The 25489-nt window shown below is 43.7% G+C and overlaps 1 protein-coding gene across 3 annotated transcripts; it reads left to right on the top strand.

Moving 5' to 3' along the window:
- Window positions 1-352: 352 nt before the first annotated feature.
- On the top strand, window positions 353-25133 carry TBC1D9B (TBC1 domain family member 9B). Of its 3 annotated transcripts, XM_068960070.1 has the most exons (21): window positions 353-512; window positions 3146-3256; window positions 6990-7108; window positions 8706-8934; window positions 9463-9721; window positions 10403-10610; window positions 10743-10955; window positions 11464-11625; window positions 12245-12395; window positions 12780-12994; window positions 13736-13853; window positions 14549-14834; window positions 15568-15697; window positions 16899-16997; window positions 17805-17873; window positions 18660-18900; window positions 19270-19335; window positions 19491-19562; window positions 21167-21214; window positions 21658-21764; window positions 22595-25133. In XM_068960070.1, the coding sequence occupies exons 1-21, from the start codon at window positions 395-397 to the stop codon at window positions 23288-23290; spliced, it is 3717 nt and encodes a 1238-aa protein (XP_068816171.1). In that variant the 5' UTR covers window positions 353-394; the 3' UTR covers window positions 23291-25133. The 3 variants fall into 3 exon arrangements, with proteins under 3 accessions (XP_068816171.1, XP_068816173.1, XP_068816172.1); XM_068960072.1 differs by lacking the exons at window positions 21167-21214; window positions 21658-21764; window positions 22595-25133 and adding an exon at window positions 19988-20262 and having other exon boundaries at window positions 357-512; XM_068960071.1 differs by lacking the exons at window positions 353-512; window positions 3146-3256; window positions 6990-7108 and adding an exon at window positions 8505-8617.
- Window positions 25134-25489: the final 356 nt, after the last annotated feature.

The following is a 25489-nucleotide window of genomic DNA, read 5'->3' as shown; positions in this document are numbered from 1 at the left end:
GAAATACAGGTGGGAGGTTTCGCCCTTTCGCTGTGCCCCGGCGCTGGGCTGGTCACGTTGTAATTCACCGACAGCACGGTGCAGCCAAACCAAGCAAATCAGCGCCAACGCGCCTAGTGTGACAAGGTGGGACTCGAACCCGTGGTCTCGGAGTTGCCAAGCGGGGACCCTCGCCGCTGCGCCACCGCCGTGAGCCGTCCGGGCCGCTAGAGGGCGCCGTGGTGCCGGCGGCGCGGAGCGGCGCGGCCCCGTGACCCGTGGGCGCGCGGCGCGGCGCGGCCCGGCCGCTCCCCCTGCGCCGGCCTCGCCTGGGCGCCCGGCCGGGCCTCTGCGCTCCGCGGCGCCGCGCCGGGCCGGGCCGCGCCTGCCCCCCGCCGCCGCCGCCGCCGCCGCCATGTGGCTGGGCCCCGAGGAGGTGCTGCTGGCCGGCGCGCTGTGGGTCACGGAGCGGGCCAACCCCTTCTTCTTGCTGCAGCGCCGGCGGGGACACGGCAAAGGGGGCGGCCTGACGGGTGAGGCGCTGAGGGGCGGCGGCGGGCAGAGCAGGGGGGTCCCGGCCGGTCCCCCCCCCCCACACACACACACCGCGGCCCCGGGGCCGGGCCGGCGCCTCCCGGCTGTGTCCGGGGAGGAAGCGCGGGGGGTCGGGTGTCCGCCGCGTCTCGCGGGCGGGGGAGCCGGGCCGAGGGGCGGCGTGGCGCCGCGGTGAGAGACGTTTCCCTTTCCGGTGTCCGGAGGTGCCGGGGTGTCCGCCCCGCTGCGGCTCGGTGCTGGCCGGCGGGGCGCCGCCGCGGTCGCCCACGAGAGGTTTGGCGGCGAGCAGCTTGACTGTGGCCGACGCACCGTCCTAACAGCAGCCTCTCCCCCCACCCCCAGACACAGACCCACGGACAGACGGACACGCACACACACAGGGGCACACCCAGGGGCACACCCGGACACACAGACACGCACACACAGACATGCAGACACGCACACACACGCGGACACACGCACATACACGCACGCACAGAGACACGCGCACAGACACGCACACACACACACACAGACACGCACACACAGACATGCAGACACACAGACACGCACACGTGGACACACGCACATACACGCACGCACAGAGACACACGCACAGACACACACACGCACACACAGACATGCAGACACACAGACAGGCACAGACACGCACAGACAGGCACATACACGCACGCACAGAGACACGCGCACGGACACACACACACACACACACACACACACACTTTTAAAACACCCCTTTTGTACGAGGAGTGCCTGTGCGCTTACAGAAACGTTACAAAACGCGCTTTTCGCGTTCCCCCGGGCGAGCCGCGTGCAGCCCCGTTTTACGCGTTGGCCCCATTAGCTGAATGCACTCGCCGCAGAAATGAAACGTCTGGTCAGCGTCCTCGTCGTAGTTCTTCTTTTCACAGTATTTAACGTGATTTTGAAGTGCGCCGTTTTGCATAATTTTACTTGAGTTATTGTGCATATAAACATGTGAGCGTCTTCTGGAATTTCCCAGTTTTTTTAAAAGAGGAAGTGGCCCCTGATGCTCTTCTGGAATATTAAACATTTAAACTGAACTATTCTTCAGGGACTGACGCTTTGAGCCAGTTTGGTTCTTGAGCAAATGTTTGACTCAGTGAGCAGGTCTTCTTTGGAGCCCCTACCTGTTTAAAGCCCCATGTCCTCTCTAAGGGAGCTGTACAACCGCGGGTCCGCGTTTTAGAGTTAGATGAATGTAGACATACAGCCAAGGTGTTTAAATGCTGTCATCCTCAATTTTTTAAGCATGTCTTTTATCTGATTTGTATGTCAATGTGTGACACGCTAGATATTGTTATAGGAAGTATTCAGCATAACATTTAATCTGTGTTCTGCCTACAACTATACACAAGAAATCTCTAGCCAAAACTGCGGTCCCGCTGTGCTGGACACACACGTGTTTGTTTTAAGGGTGCCCAAACCCCATAAGGACATTCTCTGCATGAACTTGCTATGTATGTGGTCCTTCTCTTGAAGTTAGGTTCAATGGTATCTGTTACTTGCAAGTTGATAGCCAAAAGAGATAAGGGGAAGGAAAAAGCATGTTTCATTCAGGTAACAAATGAGGTACAGAGGAGCAACCATGCTTCCTCCCCAAGTGCTAATGTTAGAAAACATAAAAAACATAAGGAGGTTGCAAAATTAATTTGTATTAAAGTTGTTTGTAATACATTATCTGGAGTAACAGAGCAAAGTATCATCTTAAATATTTGGATTAACTAGTAAATAGACTTAACCATAGAAGAAAATGAATTTGCCTTACAAAGTCTCATGGCTGTCATTAAGTAGTTCTGGAAGTGCCCGCCTTTTTATTTAACATACTATCAAAAATTTTTTTGTTTTAATTCTGCGTTATCCAGTTTTGGTTCTTTGCTTTCTTTTTTTAATCAAAGTACTTTTAGAAATGTATTGAAACCTGGGAGTGCCAACTTCTCTAGAACTCTCTGATTCCATTTTGGATGAGTTATCTTACCGACTGTTTGCATAGGGGCTGCTGAAAGATCCAGCATAGAAAATTCTCTTCTGTGTTTTAGTTTAGCAGCCTTAAAAATCACTATTAGTAGCAGAAGGATGGAAACTCCAGAGACTTCATAATCACATTACAATAATTTAGGTACAGTGCTGAAAGACCTGAGAGGCTTAGGGGAATATTATCTGTGCTGGGGACAAAGATCTGTTCTAAAGAACATCTTTTATGTTTTTCAGATAAAGTTAATTTGAATACTTCCCACTTTAACTGCATCTCCAATATGTCCAGAGCCTCCTAGAGAAAAATAAGTTTCACTTTTATTACAGAACTCTCCTAGGAAGGCAGTGGATTGTAATGAGATTTAGTAGACCTTTAATTGCCATCTAAATTTTGGCCGTTAACAGTGGGATTGACTGTAGCTAGTTTATAGGTAGTTTTCTTGCAATGACTGGATGTATGTCTCCTTTTTCTAGACCAGGCACTGTTGTTCTCCCATCATGGGGTACATCATATGACCATTGGCATTTTTCTGTTGTGTTGATGCTGTGTTTTTGCTTAACCCAACTCCTTGATTTGATATTGCATTGTATTGATTTCTAAATCTCTGCTTCCTAGGCCTCCTTGTGGGAACACTTGATGTGGTTTTGGATTCCAGTGCCAGAGTTGCCCCGTACCGCATTCTGCACCAGACTCAGGACTCTCAAGTGTATTGGGCAGTGGCATGTGGTGAGTATTGATGTAACGCTTGTTAGGGTCTGGATTTGTGTTATTGTATTGTCTTTTTTCTTCTAACGAACCGTTATCCCACTTAGAAGTATTCTGTGACTGCTCAGGAAACTTCCCAGGGCTTTTGGTGAGGCAACGTGCCTTGCTTCAGTTTTTGGTTGGGACAGTACAAAGTGCCAAAAATGACAGAACTTACCAATATTGTTCAAACTTTGGACTGTGAGCTTTAGACGCTGTCAGAGCTTGAATTCCTGCAGATGTTACAAATCCTTTCTTTCTTCCAAGCAGTATGTGTTTGCAGGGTGAAAGTGAGATAAATCAGAGGCTAAAACTGGGATAACGAAGGTTGCTATATCATGGTACAGCCTTCTAATATCTAACATGGAATATTGGTTAAGGCTGTAAGGCTTCCTGGTGAATGAAGAGAAAAACCTCTTCAGGCGTAGATTGTTAGACCGGCTTGGTATATAGTAAGAATCTCTACTTCTCCCTTTGTGGTTGAGAAGTAAAATCTGAGCATGAAGTAATCATTTCCTAAGCCCACAAATGCTGATGTCTTGTTTTCCCTGTTCCCATCTTGTCCCCAGGCAACCAACACAATATCCTCCCTTGCAGAGCTACTTAAATTCTGCAGGAGAGAAGTTTAGAAACCGCTGTGTGTTTCACAGAAACTCAGTTTCCCTTTTGAGGAAGGAGGAGGCAGAGAGGACGAAAGCAGGAAAATAAAATGGCAGGCAAGAACCTGAACAGAAAAAAGCACAATGTTCACTGGCCACATGTGATGCAAATTTGAAATTTTGTAAAATCTTGACATTCAAGGAATGTGGTATGTTTGTACAGTTTCAACAGTGTCTTAGTTGATAGTCTCAATATCCCAGTTACTTTTAAAGTAATGCAATGTGGTAGAATGAGATGCGATATAATAGCAACTATATGGAGTTTAATAAATTATTATACTAAGATAGATGCGTTATCTCCGTCCAAAGTATCTTTTAATCATATCGTGTGCTCATTTGACAGTCAAAGCAAAATAATTTCAATAAAATGTTAATTTAAAGTGATAAAAGTGTATATGCTTCTCTAGATGAAAAATGCATATCGTGTGTTTGCATTTTCATCATGTGTAAAAACTAGTGGGCAGAGTTCTGGTTATGCCTGCACCTTCACCTTGGCCTTCCACCTTCAGCACTTCATTCTTACAACTCTCTTTGTAGAAATTGCAGAGTTTTACTCCTTTGTGTCTTTGATTCTAATGTTGTTCATAGAAAGTCCTCCATTAGTGAAGCTTGACTTCTTTTACCAATTTGTCTGCTGTCACTTGGCAAGAAGCACAGCTCATGAAACAAACCAGAAAACAGGATTTATTATCCCCCCGCCACTGCTGCTGGACCTGTGTTTTCCAAGGCCAAAGCATCCTCTGATACTTCAGTGCCCCTAAAATAAGCCATTTAATGTTATTCAGAATCATTTATACTGCAAATACATTGTCAGGTGGCTAGAATAAGCATCAAGTAAACTTATACACAGAGGCAAAAGAAATAATATTTGTTGTCTAATCCTTTGGCCTGTATGCAAAAGCTCAAATTCATAGCCCTGTAATCGCTTGAGATGACACAGCTTGCTTTTTTCTAGTGTTTGGTTTCAGGTCCTGCAGTTATTTTTGCTTATGAAACCACAGGTGAGCAAGGGTCAGTTTTTGTGGTTAGGTATCCAGCTACAAATATGTGATGGCTGTTTCATTGCTGAAGCTGCCTCTTAAGAAAGTCAGGTAGAATATTAGCTTTAGGGAGCTGTTTGGGTTATGTGCTGCTATCTTCTTTTCCCTCATTAGCCACACTGAAGGGTCTAAGGTTCTTGCAGAGAAACAGAGTAGTGGGAGGGATGCTGTTGCTAACGGGAAGTATGCCAGCTAACATTTTTAGATATCCCATTGCTTTTATATGAAACTTCAGAAGTTGAATACTGGAATTTGGCAGAGATAGAAACTTGCAAGTGTCTTAAATTTGCATTTAAACAGCTTTATTTTTTATTTGCATTTAATGATGTTTCTTATCTTGCTTACAAAATTGCTTTTTTACTTCTTCCCTATCTGTTTTTTCTGCCTTCAGGAGAATATAGTGATGGTCATTGGTAGAGAGGAAGAAATCTTTTAGTAAACGCAGATTCCTGAAATAATTAGCAGAACAAAAGTTGTTAGCCGAGACAACTTTCTGTGTAAAAGTTCCTTAAATGGTTATACCGTGAAGCTTTTCCTTTGTGTGCTCTTGTGGGCTGTATGGTTAAAGAAGACTTTAGTATAAGGTTTTGCTGAGACTTTTTTTTTTTTTTTAAGAAGGCAAACAACATAGCCTCTCACATGGGACTGTTCTGTTTCCTTTTTGTTGTGGAATTCTGTGCTCTCTGTTGACAATCGCACGCAGAAAATCACAGAATCACGGAATGGTTGAGGTTGGAAGGGACCTCTGGAGATCATCTAGTCCAACCTCCTTGCTCAAGCAGGGTCAGCTAGAGCACATTGCTCAGGATTGCATCCAGGCAGGTTTTGAATATCTCCAGGGAAGGAGACTCTGCAACCTCTCTGGGCAACCTGTTCCAGTGCTCTGCCACCCTCACAGTCAAGAAGTTTTTCCTCGTTTTAAGATGGAACTTCCTGTGTTTCAGTTTGTGCCCGTTGCCTCTCGTCCTGTTGCTGGGCACCACAGAGAAGAGTCTGGCCCCATCCTCTTGACACCCTCCCTTTAGATGTTTGTATACAGTGATGAGATCCCCTCTCAGTCTTCTCCTCTCCAGGCTAACCAGGCCCAGCTCTCGCAGCCTTTCTTCAGAGGAGAGATGCTCCAGTCCCCTCATCCTCTTTGTAGCCCTCCGCTGGACTCTCTCCAGTAGCGCCATGACTCTCTTGTACTGGGGAGCCCAGAATTGGACACAGTACTCCAGATGGGGCCTCCCCAGGGCTGAGCAAAGGAGGAGGATCACCTCCCTCGACCTGCTGGCAACACTCTGCCTAATGCACCCCAGGATCCCATTGATCTTCTTGGCCACAAGGGCACACTGCTGGCTCATGTTTAACTTGCCCACCAGGACTCCCAGGTCCTTCTCTGCAGAGCTGCTTTCCAGCAGGTCAACCCCCAGCCTGTCCTGCTGCATGGGGTTATTTCTGCCTAGGTGCAGGACCTTGCACTTGCCTTTGTTGAACTTCATGAGGTTCCTCTCTGCACAACTCTCCAGCCTGTCCAGGTCTCTTTGAATAGCAGCGCAGCCTTCTGGCGTGTCGGCCACTCCTCCCAGTTTAGTATCATCGGCAAACAACAAAAAAAAAGGAACTTCTCTAGGTATAAAAAAGTTCCGTTAGTCTGAAATTTCAAGGTTTTTCTGCACGTTCATTTTTTTTATTTTAGAATATCCAGGAAATAAAAGAATGCGTCTTATCTGGAAGATAAGAATACTTACTGTGCTGGAAAAAAAGAAAGTGCTTGCCGGGGACTGGCAAATAGGATGATCTGTTGGTAATGTGCTCATTATCTTCAGCAACAGCAGAGACTTTTCATTAAAATCATAGTGTTGGAGTACATAAAATATCCTTGGCACGTATACATTTGGTGCGGTTGTGTCCTAATGACTGTTTGGTGATTATATTTATTAGTGTCCTGCTGTGAGCCTGGAGAAAAAAAAAGACCTTGTTCTAATTTCTTTTTTCTTTGCTCTCCCCTTCATCTTTCATCCCCTCAATTAGGATCGTCTCGTAAAGAGATCACGAAGCATTGGGAATGGCTGGAGAACAACTTGCTGCAGACTCTCTCCATCTTTGATAATGAAGAAGATATCACCACATTTGTGAAGGGCAAGATACATGTAAGGGAAATGTTTCCCCGAAGGACTTCCAGATCCTGAGAAAGAGTGGGGTGGTGATGTTAAGATTTTTTTTGCCCTTGGGAGGGAGGGAGCGAGCAAGAGCTCCGTAGCAGAACTTCTCTCTGCTCCCTTTTCAGACATGTATTCATTTGGGATTGTCATGAAATACGTACAGTATTATCAGTGTCACATGAAGGTCATGACACAGGACAAGTGATTAGGAGAAGTAAATCTCAAAGAACTGCCTGCTTAGAATGGTACCTCATTAAAATATAATGCTTCTTTGAAATCCTTGTGGATTATACCTTTGACACGGAGAGAACGTTATCCTAGGGTTGATTTAGCGACAAATCTGGGAGAGGTAATTCTAGTTTGCAGGCAATGTACTTGCGCTGCTGTGATGGTCTAGAAGCCATCTAGGATGTAAGGAGCTGTATCCTAACTTTCACAGAGTTCTAATTCAGAGAAGCATTTCTCCTCATTATGCAGTTAAAACAGTTCAGATTCACAGCCCACAGATTCTCCAGGGTAGAAACCTCTATCTATGCAGTTTTTTATGGGACAGTAGCAATCTGAAGCTGCAATACACTTGCACATCTACTTGTAAAACCGATGTATAAAGGGGAGTAAATGAGCTGGATTTGAAACCGTTGCAAGCAGTTTGTGCCTTCCTCTAGTCGGATGTATTAAAAAGGTAACGAGCTGGGCAGCTTGAAAGAAAGGCCTTTGGTTTGTGTGCTGGTTTGGCCATCCACACTACCAGGCAGCTTCTTTTTCCGCATATCACTTGTCTAATTAGAGACTCTTTTAAAAAGTGGAAGCTTTACTTGGTAAGAAATACACCATTGGCAGAATGTTGCCATGAACTCTGTTTTTGTCTTATCAGAGGTGTGTAACTGGAAGACCTCTGAAAGTGTATGTATCAAAAGTTGCAGCTGCCTTCCTCCTCTAAATGAGACCCATACTATTGTTAGGTGACTGCACGATAACATTTTTTCCCCACTATCTAGAACACCACAAATATGAGTGACTAGTTACCATAATATAGAGAAAACTGTAACTCTGAAAAACTTTCTTTTGCCAATACTCCGGTCAGATTCTTTGCATGTTTGTGTGTGTGTGAGAGAGAGAGAGAGAGATGCAGAGACAGATGCAGAGACAGATACAGATACTGTGGTCATTTGTTTTTCCTTCTGGCGAGTCAAGATCTGACAGACTGCAGAGTTCTGCACTTCCTGGCAGATGATCGTCTTCCTGTTGAAGAAGCTTGGTCACAAGTGAAAGTAGACTTCATTTCTCCTTTCAGGGCATACAGAGTTTTACCCGGCCAGCAGCGAGAAACTCAGTCGAAGGTTAAACATGAACGCTAGCTGCATATGTTCAGGAGTAGATCAACTAGCAGGTTCCCAGACTATGTCACGGCCCTTTCTAGATGTCTTTACATGTTTTTCTCTAACTTGACAGAAGAAATTATAACTGCCGTGACTTATTTCTTCTTTCTGTCTTCAGGTTTGCTTCTGTGACCTTTTCCTGTGTTTTATTTCTGTCAGCAGGCATATTCCCTTCCACTTCTTCTCTCTCTCTCATGTCCTTACAGGGGATTATTGCTGAAGAGAACAAGAATCAGCAGCCTCAGAGCGAAGAGGACCCAGGTAAATTCAAAGAGGCTGAGCTGAAGATGCGGAAGCAGTTTGGGATGCCTGAGGTGGAGAAGTTGGTCAATTATTATTCTTGCAGCTACTGGAAGGGACGTGTACCCAGGCAAGGTTGGCTGTACCTCACTGTCAATCACCTCTGTTTCTACTCCTTCCTGCTGGGCAAAGAGGGTGAGTTACTAGCTTGCTGGTTGTTCATCTGCCATTTTTCATGATCTTTTTGATGATATTTTGTGTGGACTTTGTTTAAGCTTTTCATTTTTTTTTTCCTTTAGGAATCCTTTGAGCTCTAGCACATAAACCATAGATCAATCGTTACACTCATTACTTAGCTCTCTTTTTCAGATTTTGAAATTCTGGGCGCTTCAGTGAAGCTTAGACTAAATGCCGGAGACATTTCTGAAAATGTGGCTTAAGTTCTCAAGTTGCAGAAGTACACCTGAAAGTTTTACTTCCCCTAGATTAAAGAAACAAGTAATAGTCTGTTTTTGGATTTTGTTTGGGACGCTCCCCCAATATTTCCAAAGCTTGAACTCTTTGCTCCAAAGTTAACTTGCTGGAAAGACGGAATGAAAATTTGGGTAAATGTAAATGAAAGAGAAAAAATACTGCTGCCTTACTTGCTGCTTGGGCTTCTTTTCTGATTGCTACTTGTTTTGCCTCAAATTTAATAGCAGTTTCTTTGAACTTTTTTTCCAGTGACACTGGTGATCCAATGGGTGGATGTAACTCAGCTAGAAAAAAACGCTACGCTGTTGTTCCCTGAGTGCATTAAAGTGAGCACTAGGGACGGTGAACTTTTCTTTTCCATGTTCCTCAATATCAATGAGACCTTCAAGCTGATGGAACAGCTGGCAAACATTGCTATGCGGCAGCTGTTGGATAATGAGAGCTTCCTAGAGGACAAGTCCCTCCCAAAGCCCAGGAAGCCTCTTAAGAACATCTCTGCACTAAAAAGGTGTGTTTCCAGCAGTGAGAGCAGAGGACAGAGAAGAAGGGTTTGTAATAGTAAATCTGCGTTATTATGTAATGTTTACACATTCTGTAGCTCCCAGTTGCCCCAGTCAGAATTGGGGCTTTCTCACTTCAGGGGCTGCATTACTTATTTCAGTCCTTCACCCTCTGCCTATTCTTTTTTTCCATCCTAAAGCAGTATTGCATTCACGTACGCCCTCATGTCTTTCTCATGCGTGAAGTTATGGCCTGAGACTGTCAGTTGAAAATCCTGTAGAAAAATGCGTGAAAGAAGAAACAGACATTGGCCTCTCTGTCTGAGGCTGAAGATTTATCAAAATTAACACACATTTGCATTGCAATAAAATCCTTCTCCTGTGGACTGTTCTCTACAGTTCAAGAATCTGATGTGACGTTTCAGTTTCCTAGATTTCTGTTCTGAGATGCACTTGCCTATTTTGTCTTATATTGCAGGACATGCCTTGCCAGTGAAGCATGTCTGAAATCTGAAGGCTGAAAGAGGAGCCGGCTAGGGGAAGGCATCTCAGTTACAGAAACGAATAGTAAAGAATGCACAGCACGGTTGGAAGGTTGTGGTTGGAGTGGTCAGTTGTGTTAGCGTTTGAGTGGGTTTCGCAAGTCAGAAATAAACTGCGTGTGGGGTTTACTCTTTACTTTTCCCCAGAGACCTAGATGCTCGAGCCAAAAATGAGTGCTACCGTGCCACTTTCCGGCTGCCCAAGGATGAGTGCCTGGATGGACATACAGACTGTACCTTGTGGACACCATTCAACAAGATGCACATTCCTGGCCAGATGTTTGTTTCCAACAATTATATCTGCTTTGCCAGTAAGGCAGAGGAGGCCTGTCATCTCATCATTCCTCTCAGGGAGGTGGGGATCTCTTAGCTCTGTACTGAGACCACAGTCCTTTCTTATCCTTTGTGTGTTTCTAGCTTTTGTGTGTTACTTTACCAATGATGCAGAATCTGCTAGATCCAAACGGCCCTTGTCTCTATCTTCTAGGTGACAATTGTTGAGAAAGCAGATAGTTCCAGTGTCTTGCCGAGCCCTCTCTCCATCAGCACCAGAAGTAAAATGACCTTCTTCTTTGCCAATCTGAAGGACCGAGATTTCTTGGTGCAGAGAATCTCTGACTTCTTGCAGAGAACACCATCCAAGAAACCATGTGGCAGCGACAGGGAGTGGAAGTGGAATTTTGGTGATCCTGGATGTGAGGTACTAAGAAAATAGCTGGGAGGAGCATTTGGCACTTCCTCAAAGCCATGCTCCTTACAGCGTGTGTGCGCCAGCAAATGATATCTCTTTGTCGGACCATTAACAGAGGAGGGAGGCTGGCTGAGCTCAGATGCTTTGTGTCTCGTTCTGTTGTTCATTGTCTCAGTTGCTTTGCCATTCTGCCCTAGAGGTTAGTTTGCATAGTGAGATAACTACTTAGGTTTGCCTACAGTCTTTAACTAACTGGAGGCTGTTGAAGTACTCTTCCTGTGGGTTCACTGCTAATAGTAGGATAAGTTGTCCTGAAAGTCAGTGCAAGAGAGAGGCTTAAACACTGGGCTAATTCTTGAACAGTATGAATAAATTATCAGGGAAAAGCCAGAACTGTTACCCGCTAAGCTCTCACTGCATCCATTCTGGCTTTTGACAGATATGTTATACGTGACTAATTGTATAACAGTAGAAATGCGTCACGTTTCTTATCAGAGTAAATATCTGTGTTCTCCAGGAAGTGCCAGAGTTGCCTTCCAGCAGCCCACTTGCAGTTAGTCCAACATCTGCTCTCAGCAATCGACCTGTCAACTTCTGTGCAGGGGAAGTGCCAACAGCCTCCCAAGGGCTACTCAAACTCTTCAGAAGAAATTCTGAAGAGCTCTTGGGACCCAAAGGGGTAAGTAATATTTTAACCTAAAGCAATTAATGGTAATAGCCTGAAATAGGTAGCAGACCTCCTGCCCTACTCTAAGACTCTTAAAATGCACTTTCTTACCAGCTTCTGTCACCCCTGTAGTATCACTGCTGTGTCTGGCACAGTGATGAGAGCTGTAGTGGGTGTAACCTGAACATCATCTTACTTTATCAGCACTGGGATACCCGAGATACTTGAGCTGAGAAATTAGTGTTACTGTGCTTCTGGGATGTAAATTCATGTCTGTGAAGAACGGCTTTTCTTTAGATCAGAGAAGCAGAGAACTGCTATCTCTAGATCCTAGTTAAAAATCGTCTTATGCTTTGGTTCTGCTTGCATTTATGTAGAGCTTTGCGAACGATGGTGTCATTGCACAGCCTGCGTTACCACTTTAAAGGCTTGATTTTAAGCAGGTCAGAAGTGATTCAGAACAGCAGCGTAGGTTAGCATACATCCTTTTATGCAGTAGGAAGAAGAAAGCCTTTAAATGTCACAGTGCGTTTCTTTTGTGAAACATAGGCCTGAATATTCTGAAACTACCTGTTCTGCAAACATAAAAATGCTTTAGTTTCCTAAAATGGGCATATTTGTTCCTGTGAAGGCAAAGGAGAAGATGAAGGAAGAGTCCTGGAACATCCATTTCTTTGAATATGGACGAGGGATGTGTATGTATCGCACAGCCAAGACTAGGGAGCTGGTGCAAAAAGGAATCCCAGAGAATCTTCGTGGAGAGCTTTGGCTCCTTTTCTCAGGTGGGAGATTGTACTGGATACTTGGGCAGCTAGCAGTAGTAAGCTTTCTGCTCTTCTCAGAGGAAAAGGTATAAGTCATAGCTCATTTCAGAGGAAGAAGCTAACTCCCTCTGAATGATGCTTCAGGGAAGTTTCGCCCAAAAGCACAGTGATCACTTTTATGAGACGACCTATTTATGACCATAGCTCTTCGGCCTTTGTCTGAATTTCAGTACTTGGGACCGAGACTGTAATGATTTAACAACGAGTTTGTTCCTATACTTCCATACCTACTTGTAATTATTGAGCTCACGTAGTGCTTCCTGGCTGCCTCTTTGCTGAAGCTGGGGGCGGAAAAGTCTATATGCTAAAGCTCGAGAAGTGAAGCCGTATTTCTCATTACAGGGGCTTGGAATGAGATGGTCACTCATCCTGGTTACTATGAAGATCTTGTGGAAAAGTCAATGGGAAAATACAATCTTGCCACAGAGGAAATTGAGAGAGATCTGCACCGTTCCATGCCAGAACATCCTGCCTTCCAGAATGAGTTGGGAATTGCTGCCCTCCGGAGAGTCTTAACAGCTTATGCATTCAGAAATCCAACAATTGGGTACTGTCAGGTAAGAAAGTAGTCTTAGACTGGTTAGCCTTACACCGTGACCATGCCTGACTTGGACCTTTTCTGCAGCTTTTGCTGAGTTCAAGCTTTTCCTCAATGCTCTCCATGTGATGTGAGAGTCGGAAGGATGTGGTGATGTTGCAGGATCTTAATTATCCTTTGGATTCGGGATTTAAATACATCTTGCAAATTTCTGTTAGGAGTAATGACACAGTCTTTTACTAGTTTTCCTTTGTTATTCCTTCCTTAGTTAAACAAAAACATTTTCTGTGTTTTTTTAATATGAGCAGTCAAATTGAATAAATGATGATGCACATAGGCAATATATTGAAAATGAATCCAGTTGTTCGTTTGTGAAACAACTCAGTAGAAATTCAGATTTGTTTTCTCCATTACTTTGGTATTAGACAATCTCATTCTGTTGTTCTCCTATGATGAAATTGTTACGCAGCTTTTTATGAAAACTTTGAAAATTAGATGCAATCAGATTGATTAATGAAAGTGCTTGACCAAAAGTAGTTGTGTTATTTGCTGTCTCTCAAACAGAGGAACAGAAACAGAAAATTAGATTGGCTCAAGGTCACCCAGTGACTCAGACACAAGTAAAAGCTGGAAATGGATCTGACTGTCACTCCCATAGAACTCTTCAGCTGTATTCATGCTTTGTAAGTTTAGCAGATATATAACGTCAGGATTTTCGTATTTCTCTCCTCTACCTGTGTGTTGAACTGCCGGCTAGTAGGCCATGAACATTGTGACATCGGTCCTGTTGCTATACTGCAACGAGGAAGAGGCTTTCTGGCTCCTGGTGGCTTTATGTGAGCGGATGTTGCCAGATTACTACAACACAAGAGTAGTGGGTGAGTCTTTGTCCAGTTCATACTGGAACCTGAATTTTCAACTACAGTTCCACCAGCATCTCTCAGGAACATTTTGTTTCTTCAGAATGAATTAAATGTGATACGTTTTAAGGAAAATGAAGCAGGAGCCTGTTGGTTTCTTCTAAAGGTATAGGTGTATGGTGGAGACGCAGGAACAGACACTACAAGCTACAAAACCAAACAAGAAAGATGAATTCACTAAAATGGGTAGCAGGAGGGATCATCAGTAATGGGACGAAGCAAGAAGAAAAATATTGAGTTATTTTTTTACCCATCTGAATGATGTAATAAGTCTTTGGAATAGGCTCTGAAAAAAAGGTTTGTGAAAGTCCCACTTCATGGGCTTTTAAAGTCAGTCTGGAAAAGAAAGTCTGGTTTCATGTAAATGTCATAAGATCAGTAATCCTCATCTCCTTTCGGGGAAAATGCATAGCTCAATGAGCGATCCAGTTGCTGCATGCTCTCCAATTTCACAGTAGTATCTCTGTATGTGAGATACTTCTTTATTGAGAAGAAGGAAGAATCCTAAACAAATGTGTTAACACTGGTGTCAAGAGGTTGATATGAAAATAAAGTGAACTTGCACTACTTTGTTTAATAATGGGTTCATTTGGGCGTAGTACCATGGTGCCAAGAAATCTGAGTTTTCCCATTGTGTTTGTTTCTTCTTCCAGGTGCGTTAGTGGACCAAGGCATCTTTGAAGAACTTACACGAGAGTATCTTCCACAGCTGTCAGAAAAGATGCAGGACCTGGGAGTGATTTCCACCATATCTCTTTCCTGGTTTCTCACTCTCTTTCTCAGTGTCATGCCCTTTGAGAGTGCTGTGGTCATTGTTGACTGTTTTTTCTATGAGGGCATCAAGTTTATCTTGCAGGTGTCATTGGCCATACTTGATGCCAACATGGAGAAGTTGTTACAGTGCTGTGATGAAGGTGAAGCCATGACTATTCTGGGCAGGTACCATTCATTGCTCTTACTTATGAGTGACTGAATGTTAATAGCGCCCTTCTTAATCATCGTTTTTTTTTTCCCACCTAATCAGAGAGACTCTTTCAAAGTTCCCCCGATTTCCATTACATAGATACCATTTGAGGGGGGAATGCTCGTCCTGTCATTAAGCTCTTTGTGCTCCAGAAAGATTGGCTTTTTCTTTTAAATCAGCTGAAAGGAATTGCCAGCTCAGGGTCGGGCATGGAGGAATCCCATGTTTCCAGAGTTGTTTACTTTGTGGCATGATGCATTCCTGCTGCTCAGTTTGAATTTGAACTCCAAAGGGCTGTTGATCCAAAATTCACAAAAGCATTCTGATCTGCTGTCAGTGCCAAATCCTGGGCGGAATTGACTGCTAAAAACATAAAATCTCATCAAACAGATATTCCCCCAGTGAAGTAAACGTAAGATTTGCTTGTTTGAAACGTGCATCTGTTCCACGTGCAACAAGGATTTTCCGCTTACTTCCTGAAACTCAGTGTTTTTTTTTTTTTTTAAGAGAGATTCCAAAATTAGAATGAAAACTAGCTGTATAGAAGAGAGAGAAAGGATACTGTTGTAGGTTAGCTGGGAAAAAACGCTTTTTCTACCTTTGTAGGTTAATGATATAAAGGAGTTGGGAATGATGTGTTTAGGGTGTTCTTTTCCTTGACATGAACCCCAGAGTCCTATGTCTGTTCTGTTTTTTTTTCCTCTACAGGTATCTGGACAACGTAGTTAACAGACAGAGCGTCTCTCCGCCTATCCCTCACTTGCATGCCTTACTGACAAGTGGGGATGACCCGCCACTTGAAATAGACATCTTTGAACTCATCAAAACATCCTATGAGGTCAGGTTCTGGCTTAGTTTTTACCCAAGGGATTTTTGCCTCCTAGGGCCCAGTTTTGTACTTTTTGTGCATCCAGGACCTGAACAGTGTTCATAGCTTGAGGTACTTAAGGAGTGCAGGCTTAACCCATTAATCCTCCTGTTCAGTATAAGTAGTCTAACGCTTTCGGGTGTTGTGGATTCCAAAGAGACTCTCTGATCCCAGTGAAGACGAAAATGAAAACCGAAAGCTAGTAAAAACTACAGGCCAACGGTTTCTTCCTCCTTTGCCAAAAAAAGTCTCAACTCTTACCTGTATTTGAGAATTGTCAGTGCTAGGGAGACAGGGAAAGAATTTCATGGTAAACTTATTGAGAGGTATACTGCAGAAACGTGGAAGTGCCTCAGTACATGTTTGCAGGAATCCTGTTCTGCGATCTGTGCTATAATAATAGCAAGGTGACCCAAGAGTGGGTTCTGTGCTGTTGAAATACCTCAGCACTAGTGGAGGTGTACCTCGTTATTCATACTGAGAACAAACGCTCATAAGAAATATGTATTTCAATGACAGAAAGAAACCAGCTGGCATTTGACAGCTCACCTCTCCTACACTGTAATAAAGGTGGATTCGTTTCTCTTTTTTTCCCCATGTTCTTCCTCCTGTTCCCTTCCAGCTGCTTATTGTCATGCAGTTGCCATTTTGCTGAGGAGGTTTGTTTCTTTCTTCAGATCTGCCTTCTCTGACTGTTCATGGTTTCTTTTTTTAAAAGAATGTCACCAAATTCATCTTACTTGTCTGACCTGTTCTGTAGAAGAAAAGCCTGTTACACTTTGGTGTTTGTAGCTGTATCTCATCTTATCAGCTGTAAATTCCAGAAAAAACATGTCTGGAAGGAACAAAAAGTAGTCTAGTCTCTGTCTCTGCCACAGTACAGGATCTGTATTTCTGCCCTTCCTGACAGATGCTTTTTTTCAGCTGTTCTTCAGAAACCTCTGATGTGGGATTCCTCATACAAATTCTGAGTGAGTTCTCTTGCAGGGCAGGCGTGAATGGGAAATAGGGCACAAGTTTTTTTCTCATCTTATTCCCTCGGGTAGAAGGCTTCTAGTGGTTTTAGGTCATCTTTGCGGGGACAGCACACTCGCTAAAGAACGTATGATTGAACAGGGATTGTTCTTTCTTTAGCAGATGATGCTGACCTGGTCTCTTCCTTTTCTTGTAGAAATTTAGCAATTTGAAGGCAGATGACATTGAACAAATGCGTTTTAAACAAAGACTGAAAGTGATCCAGTCTCTAGAGGATACAGCCAAGAAGAGTGTGGTATGTGACTCCCAGATTAAATGAGCTACCAAATGGCATATTAAATGTAACATGTTTTGCCTTAAGCATCTAGGAAGCTTGCTCTGTAGCAAACCCAGTTTAAAGTGACTTAAAGAATTGCAGATAATATGAAAAATGGATTTATTAATGGATTAACGGATGTTCAGTTTCCTTCTTAAGGTAGTTCTTGTTAATTTAATAAAATGGATTGAAGTGCTAGGGCGCGGTCAAGTTAGATATTTGGCACGGAGGGAAATAAAAACTGCCTGAGGGCCTTGTGCTATTCTCCACTGCCTGACAGTGTCTGTTTTACTACTCGCCTGCAATCTCTGAGCACGATTAACTTGCAGATAATCACTTTCCTCCCATTTAGAGCGTTTGCTGGAATGTTGGGGAATTTTGTAGAAGGGTTCAGGGCCCAAGAGGAGTATCAACATCTATTGCAACTGTCTCATATCTAAGTGGAGAACCTCATCCAGCTGTTCCTTTCACGCCAGTTTTTCAATGCACCTGAGTCAAACATGCAGAGATAAAAACGAGGGAGAGGCAACGTATTGTTCTCAGATCTACAAAAGGAGGAAATAAGCTCAGCAATTTTTTATTAGCTGTTCTAAATGTCAGCATTTTCTGCCTGAGCAGAAACCGTCTTCCTGACCTATAATCCGTAGCAATTGGAGGTATCAGAATGGCTACGTTTTCGTTTTCCTTCAATGTCCTATCTCCTTCCATTTGATTTTTCAGTAAGTCATTTTTAATTTGTCCAGCTTTGAAATAAATTGTTCACTCTAATTTTCTCCCTAACTGTAGGTCCGAGCTGTGTCTAGTGACATTGGTTTCTCTATTGAAGAATTAGAAGAGCTGTATGTAGTGTTCAAGGTAAGAAGCTAGAATGGGGAAGAATGTGTTCAGGCACAAAGAGACCAAATATCAGAATGACCAGAAAAGGAAATAACGACTGTGGTTCGATTCTTAATCGAACCGATCAGAAACAGACGTGGGTCTCTGTTATACATGGTATCAGTGAGTTTGCTCTGTTATTATCTGATTTTTACTTTTGGCAAAGATGGGTGAAACACGTTCACAGCTTTTGAATGATACTAATTCAGGAAGAGATCCTGGAGACAGTGGAAAGGAATGTCACACAGCGCTTGGAATAAGGACCTAGGATCAAATACACCTTAATTTTTATTTTCAAGTTTGCCATTAACTTGTTCTGTAGTTATGACACAATTACTTAAGTGTTTTGCCCTTATTTGCCAGGAAATGTGTTTTTAAAAGAGAGATGTTACCAAACTACCTTTACCAAAGTCACTATAAACTCAGTGGCAGTGTGCTGTAGAACTAGCAAGAGCTTAGTTCCAAAACTTGCATGTACTCTTTGCAGTAAAGCCTTGGAGTTTCATTTCGTTCAGAAATACCATGTTTTGGGAGATTTTTCACTTAAAATTGTTCTTCATGGCTTCATGAAATGCTTCTCTCTTCCTTCATTTCTTACTGCTTTGTCGTGAAGTAACACTGTTGATAATGGGGAGATAAACAGTGTGTCCTGAAATGTCTCTTCTCTGCTTACTCAGTGCTGTTCCGGAGTTACAAGAAAGTCTCCGCTCTTGCAGATTGTTGTGCTATAGTATAATCTGACCTGTTAACCCTTTCCCTCCAAAGGCAAAGTATCTGATGAGCTGTTACTGGGGGAATAATCGTGCTGCAGCTGCGCGCCGAGATCAGAGTTTGCCCTACCTGGAGCAGTATCGCATAGACATGGAGCAGTTCAAAGACCTGTTCATCAGTTTGACCCCCTGGTCCTGTGGCACACATACACCTGTGCTAGCAGGGCGCTTGTTCCGGCTTCTGGACGAAAACAGAGATTCTCTCATTAACTTCAAGGAGTTTGTGACAGGGATGAGTAAGTGGTGTTTCTGGAGATGATGGAATATTACGAAACATGTTTGTGTCCTTTTCCAAACACAGAACTAAAAGGAGATAGCTGCTTTTGCACTGTTGTGAGGGAAAGGTGAGAGCCTTACAGGAAGCTTCTCGCAGAACAAAAGACAGCTTTTTGCTAGACAGTCTACCGTTTCAGGAGAGGGTAGGAGGCAATCTAACACGATGCAGCTTTGCCGTCGATTTCTTTACTGCTTCTGCACAGAGCTGTGTACAGTTAGTGTTTCCTCATTGCGTGGAAACTCGGTCTGTTTTGAGCCTGTGGGCAGAGGGTGATTCTTTATGCTAAGCGCTATTTTTCTTGCTGTTTGTATTTTTTTTTCCCTCACAGGTGGGATGTATCATGGTGACTTCACTGAAAAACTCAAAGTACTTTACAAACTGCATCTGCCTCCCGGTGAGTAATTGCTTCCATGTTCCGCTACCACTGATCGTGGTCTGTGCTGACATGCAATTGAAAAGGGATGCTTTATGAATTTTGCTAATGAAGTGGGTGATGCTGCAGTTCTGTTAACTCAGAGATCTCTTACATCTCTTTCTCTGTAAGTACAGCTCTGAGCCCAGAGGAGACGGAATCTGCTTTGGAGGCCACGAGTTATTTCACAGAGGATGTTACAACAGAAGGTAATACAACACTTGCTACCCCTACCTTTCAGGTTAGGCAGGAGCTGCAGCACAAATGTGCTTTGAATGGTAATTTCACAAGGCATGATCTCCTGGTGGCAGTATGTTAAGATTTGCCGGTGTGTTTGGGTTGGCTTTTATTGTTGCATGATGGGAAAGAAGTTTGGAGCTTAAACTGCTCAGCACCCCTCCCACGCAGGACATGCTTCAGTACGCTCTGAAGCACAGTCATAGACCGCTGAGGAGGAGCAGTGTGTTGTATCTGCTTTTACCAGCCCTGTCCCCCTTTTGATTTGGGGTTTTCATGCAAATCTCATTGTCTCTTTTCTTGTTTTTGTTTCCTCCTTTGTGTCTATCTCTGTATGGCCCTTTCTTCTGTTTTATCTGGGATATTGTCCCCTCAACCCCTTTTTCTGCTGCTCCAGTATCTCCTTTTGTCTCAGAGCTGGATTTCTGCCTGCACTGTGAGTCTCAAGGTCAGTCTCTGGGTTATGTGCACACACTGAGCACTGCCATAACGCTGATACTATCTGCCAGCACCAGCGCACTGTTTAAAATACTGTGGATTTGTTGCCACTGCCCCTGTCTCCTGATACTCCGTCTGTAAACAAAATGCTATAAGCTGTTAAACACCTTCCAGTACCTGGTTTACTCTACCTACTGTGTTTCAACCTTGGTCAAAAGGAGGTTTTGTCCAGCCTCTCCTTGTGGAACTTGCCTCATCCTAGCGACTGGGTGGAAAAACGTGCTCACAGCAGTGTGTGAGGTGCTAGGCTTGCTGGCCCAGGTAGATGGTAATTGTGTTATCATTATGCCTCCTCCACAGTCTTCTAATTTAAAGAAATAAAGATACATGTCATTGCACTGTAAAAATGTCAGTAGACTTTAATTTACTGTATTTGTTAAAATACCGTGTTAGGGATTGTCAAAGAGGAGAAGGTCAAAGAAATGTCATTTGTGCTAAATGTTTGCCAAATTAGGATAATGCTTCAAAAATCTAGGTGAATAAGCACAAACAAGGGGGTGCTTGCGCTGTTTGATCCTAGATGGTTAACTTAACAGTCCGAGATAAGCCAAGACTTCCTGTATAGTCTAGTGGCAACATGGGGAACCAGAAGTGAATTTCCTAAAGTTAGGCTCTGCAAATAGCTCCAAAAATGTCAGCTTAGTTGAAGAAAACTAGTGAGTGTAGATACTTATCAGCTATCCTTGTATCACAGCCTTGTGGGGCTTGGGGTTTTTTTTCTTTTTCATTTTTTTTATCTTGCTTTAGCTCGCTCAACTTTGTGTTTAAGTGATCACATTGCTTCATTGTCTTTTATGTCTACGTTTGACCCTTTCTTTTAAGAGTTCTGTCTTCTACCTACTTCTTTCACCCACTTGTTCAGTGTGGCTTCTTTTTTTCCAGTTTATCCAATCAGTCTCTTGCTTCCATCCTGTCCTATTCGTTCCTCTAAACTTTATGTGGGAGTTTGAGATCCAGCTTCTCCTGAATATATTCTTATGTGGTGTTTCTTTGGACCTGAGTTGTCTTATTGTTCTCAGTGTGCTGTATTGCTGAAAACTGGATATTAAAGTTTCTTGTATAATTCCATTATTTTTAGAAACGCAGGAAGACAAAGGAAGGAGAAATGAGAGCTGTCAAGAAAAAGGTAATTTCATAATCATAAATAGATATGGCTTTTTTTTTTTTTTTCTTACCACATTCTAGTCTTATCTCTTACAGTATCAACTGTTCATTGTCCCTTTTCTATATCAAGGAAACCTTTCAAAATGTCCCTCGTAGAAAAAGGTACAGCAGGGTGTTAGCCAGGAAAAAGGTCTCTCTCACGCCTTTACTGCTCTGAGTCTTTAACATACCAACTCATAGAGTTCATTTATGAGACGTCAAGCTGATGCAGCAGCGTTGAAATTTCTGCTCTACTGAGCCACGTCAGATAAACTAGCAGAAAACAGTACCGTCATCTTCACAGACCCTCTCCTGAATTGTCATTAAAACTTGCTTCCAGGACTGCTTTTTTTCTGGCATGGGGTTCACTTTTTAAGTCTCAGACCGCTAACCACCTGGCAGTAATGGCTTGGTCTTGTCTTGTAGAGGAGAAAGGTACCAGTCCACAGGACTATAGATATTACCTAAGAATGTGGGCCAAAGAAAAAGAGTCCAAGAAAGAAACCATTAAGGATCTCCCCAAAATGAGCCAGGTAAGTGAATGATTTCCAGTTAGATGATTTACAGCTTAGGGGAGAATTCAGCAGTATGTAGCAGCTGTTAGGCTGGCGTGCTCAGTCCTTGCCCGTAGATTGTCCTGCTCTACTGGTCTGGTGTGTTTTAATAGTGTCTGATTCCACAGCGTTGCGTTGAATTCCTCAGTGGATGTGTATCTGGCTGACAAACTGCTTTGTTTCCACTAGTCAAATGTATTTGATTCTCTCTGTCTCCCAGACTACCTTTTCCTAAAAGAACTGCGATCTACGTTTTCCCTCTAGAGCAGTGTTTCAAATATCCCACCAGTGATACAAAGTTGTCTGGCTTTTTTGTTTGTGCATTGCCTCAAGTTACAGCTACCTGGTGAAGAGAGAATTGTGGTTACAGGGAAAAAAAAAATCTGCTGACTAGTGTTATCTTTTCTGTCTCTGATTTCCTTTATGGGGGTGTTTTATCCCAGTTTGGACGTACTTAGAAGCTGACCACAGAAGAGTAGCAGGACAGAAGTAAAGCTTCTATTTTTTTCAGATATGAATCTGTTAGTGTTCTGTGTGTCAGTCAGGGGGAATATCTGTCTATCTATTTATTTATCTATCTGTGTATCTGTCTATCTGTCTTTACATTTCTGTCTGGGTCTCAATTTAGCCTCTGCCCCAGAGAGAGCAGTTTGCCTGAATTTGGATTGTTGTGACTCAGTAAAATAAGTTGCCACTTGGTGGGGAGGCGAATAAACAAGGAGTCAGTGAAGATATGCATGTTGCTTCATCCACCACTGTAACTTTGTTTTGCAGTCTGAAGTATGATTTTTGGTCTTTGTCTTTCGAAGGAACAATTCATAGAGTTATGCAAGACTCTTTACAACATGTTCAGTGAGGACCCGGTGGAGCAAGAGCTGTACCATGCAATTGCCACTGTAGCCAGTCTCCTTCTGCGAATTGGGGAGGTTGGAAAAAAATTCTCCAACCGGCCCACGAAGAAGTCTGAAGACTGCAAAACAAACAATACCCAAGATCCTGTGAGCGAAGAGGAGTCACCAACATCTGAACAGAGTCAGAATTCAGCAGTGGAGCAGCAGCAGCCCCAAGTTGACCATGAGGACAAAGCCCCTGGAGATGCTCAGCCTGGAAAAACCCAGCAGGAAAACCAAACTCTGGGAGATGGGGCAGGAGAAGGACAAGGCTCTCCTTTACAGCTGCTATCAGATGATGAAACCAAAGATGATATGTCCATGTCTTCCTACTCCATGGTCAGCACAGGCTCCCTGCAGTGTGAAGACATTGCAGATGACACAGTCCTGGTTGGTTGCGAAGGCGGTAGTTCAGCTGCCAGGTATGGCAGTACCATTGATACAGACTGGTCTATCTCCTTTGAGCAGATCTTAGCATCCATGCTGACAGAGACAGCCCTTGTAAACTACTTTGAGAAAAAGGTCAACATCCTCCGAAAGATCAAAGATCAAAAGAAGGTGGAGAGGCAGTTCAGTTCATCCAGTGACTATGAACTGTCCTCTGTGTCAGGGTGAGCTCAACAAAGCAGTAATTGTCTTGTGAGATAAAGCAGGAAGGTAACATGGCAGATGGCAGGTGTGATGGTTTGGTATTTTGTGTGGTTTTTTTTTTAACCAGAGACCAGTAACTACACAATTACAATAGATCCCAATGGATGAGGGGCTTCTGACAGTGACTATTTTGTGTAGGTGCTTTTTTGGCTACTCTGGCTGAAAGAATTAGATTACATTCTCAAGAGCCATTAGAACCTAATAGCCCCTGACATATATAGAATTACCACCATAAATTATGCATGTCTGCCTTTTGCTATCTTTCTTTTTAATGAAGTTTTATTTCAGACAGTAACTGCTCCTTGCCTGCCCTTGTTTGCTGTACGTTCCTGGGTAACTTGCACAGCAGATGCAGCCTGGCTTGAAACCATGTTCACTTTTGGCTGCTGCTCTGAGAGGTAACGCAGTGTATCTAAGTGCTATAGGACCTTGGCCTATAAATAGTCCTGCTCAGTTCCTCAGTGCTATTCTGTGACTCAGCAACTACAATGCAGATGTGCCCCACTGCTCCCAGCACCGTAAGGTCTAAATACAGACCTTAAGTTTCTCAGATCTGCAGGTTTCTTTCGGATGCGGTTCGGCATTCTCATAGTGTATGATCGCTTCTTTTCTCCTCCAGCGTTCAGGAGATGGTTTTCAGACAAACCTTTTTTTCTAGCTTTTGCTTTTTAATTCTTTGAAAGCCATTGTTTTTAGTTTGTCTGGGAAGCCACAAGCTCCTTGACTTCAGTGCAGAAGTAGTACAAGGTCAATTAATAGGGTCACAACAGTTGTAATGAGGGAGTACATTCCTGAACTGGAAATGCGTGAATCGGCTCCTCAGCATTGCAGGCCAGTGGCACGCTGGTCTGCTTGACTTTCCCTGTCAATACAGAAAACGTTTCTTTTGTTTCTTGCCGATTCTACATTTTTGCCGAGTAATGATGGGTCCTATTTTTGGAAGGACCCCTAAGAAAGCTCTGACTAGTCAAATATGAATACAAGTATCTAGCTTTCCAGAGCCCTTGGCGGGCTGCCCTTACAAATGTTTGGGGCGGGAGGATTTGCAGGAATGTTGTGCCACCTGCAGCTGTTCGGTGTGTCCTTTCTGAACATCCCGTGTACGAAGAGTCTGGCGATGGACAGTCTCTTAGAAACCGCTACACATCGGTGGGCATTTACTCCTAAAGAGGAAGAATTCAAAGCAGTGTGGCCCTCTGCCCATCAGCCTGTTATGGGAAAACCTAAACAGACTAGATCTCTTTCCAGTGAAGAGGTGAAATAACCGAGAGAGTGACTGACTACTCTTTTTAAATCAATCGAAGACCAGAAGAAACCAAGAGTTAACCTTCTGGTGGTAGGGCGGCCACTCCCAGGAAGCAGAACGAATCCTGTTCGTACAGACGCGTTCATCTCAGCGGCCAGGCGCCTGCGTCGCAGGGCCGCAGCCGGAGCCCTGTTCCCGCTCGGCTAGAGCCGACCCCGCGCTGGGGGCCAGGTTTGCTGCAGCCTTGGGCTGGCGTACGGAGCGTAAAGGTTGGGAAGGACACGTACCTGGTGGGTGTTCCCATTTAACACTACTTGGTGTGCTATTCAGTGTTGATTCCTCTCTGTGACGTTCTCTGTACGTGTTCACAGCCGGTACGTGTTTCTTACTTCTCTGCCTCCTGTTCCGTATCTCTGGAGAGCAGCCATTAGTAAAACTGCTTTTACTAATTATTCAAGTAATTTATTGTAATTTTTTTAAAGTACAAATAATACATGTGATTTTACACTGTCTGTCTGATCTGTCATGTATTCAATAAATGAACCAGAATCCTCTAGGCAACCTTGACTGGCCTTTATTTCGCTGAGCTCGCGGCCTATCCCTCGTTCTTGGTCCCTGGTGGTTATCCAAAAGAGCCGACTTAGTTTTACTGGAGTCATTTTTATTCTGTATATTCTCTTCCGATATGATATGCGCTGCTGCAGCTTCAGGACGTTTGTGAGAGGTGCCAAGATGAAATACTTCTCCTCCAGGACGAAGGCTGCTTTTACCCCTATTAATAAAGATATATCTAAGCCGGTATTGCAAACCTTTTTTTTTTTTCTTTTTTCGTTTTTTTCATGGCTCGCAGGGGCCGGCGCCGCGTCTCCCCTCGCTGTTTGTGCTGCCACCAGCTTAGGGCGCAGCTTACTGAGTTT

The sequence above is a fragment of the Struthio camelus genome, chromosome 13 (assembly GCF_040807025.1).
Source record: "Struthio camelus isolate bStrCam1 chromosome 13, bStrCam1.hap1, whole genome shotgun sequence".
Taxonomy (NCBI): Eukaryota; Metazoa; Chordata; class Aves; order Struthioniformes; family Struthionidae; genus Struthio; species Struthio camelus.
This window is presented reverse-complemented; position numbering and strand designations above follow the sequence as displayed.

Excerpts from the sequence above, each read along its gene's own strand:
- TBC1D9B (XM_068960070.1), top strand. The coding sequence starts at position 395 with ATGTGGCTGGGCCCCGAGGAGGTGCTGCTGGCCGGCGCGCTGTGGGTC. Across the intron at positions 513-3,145 it reads CAAAGGGGGCGGCCTGACGG|GCCTCCTTGTGGGAACACTT; the intron begins GTGAGGCGCTGA and ends TCTGCTTCCTAG. Across the intron at positions 11,626-12,244 it reads AGCTCTTGGGACCCAAAGGG|GCAAAGGAGAAGATGAAGGA; the intron begins GTAAGTAATATT and ends GTTCCTGTGAAG.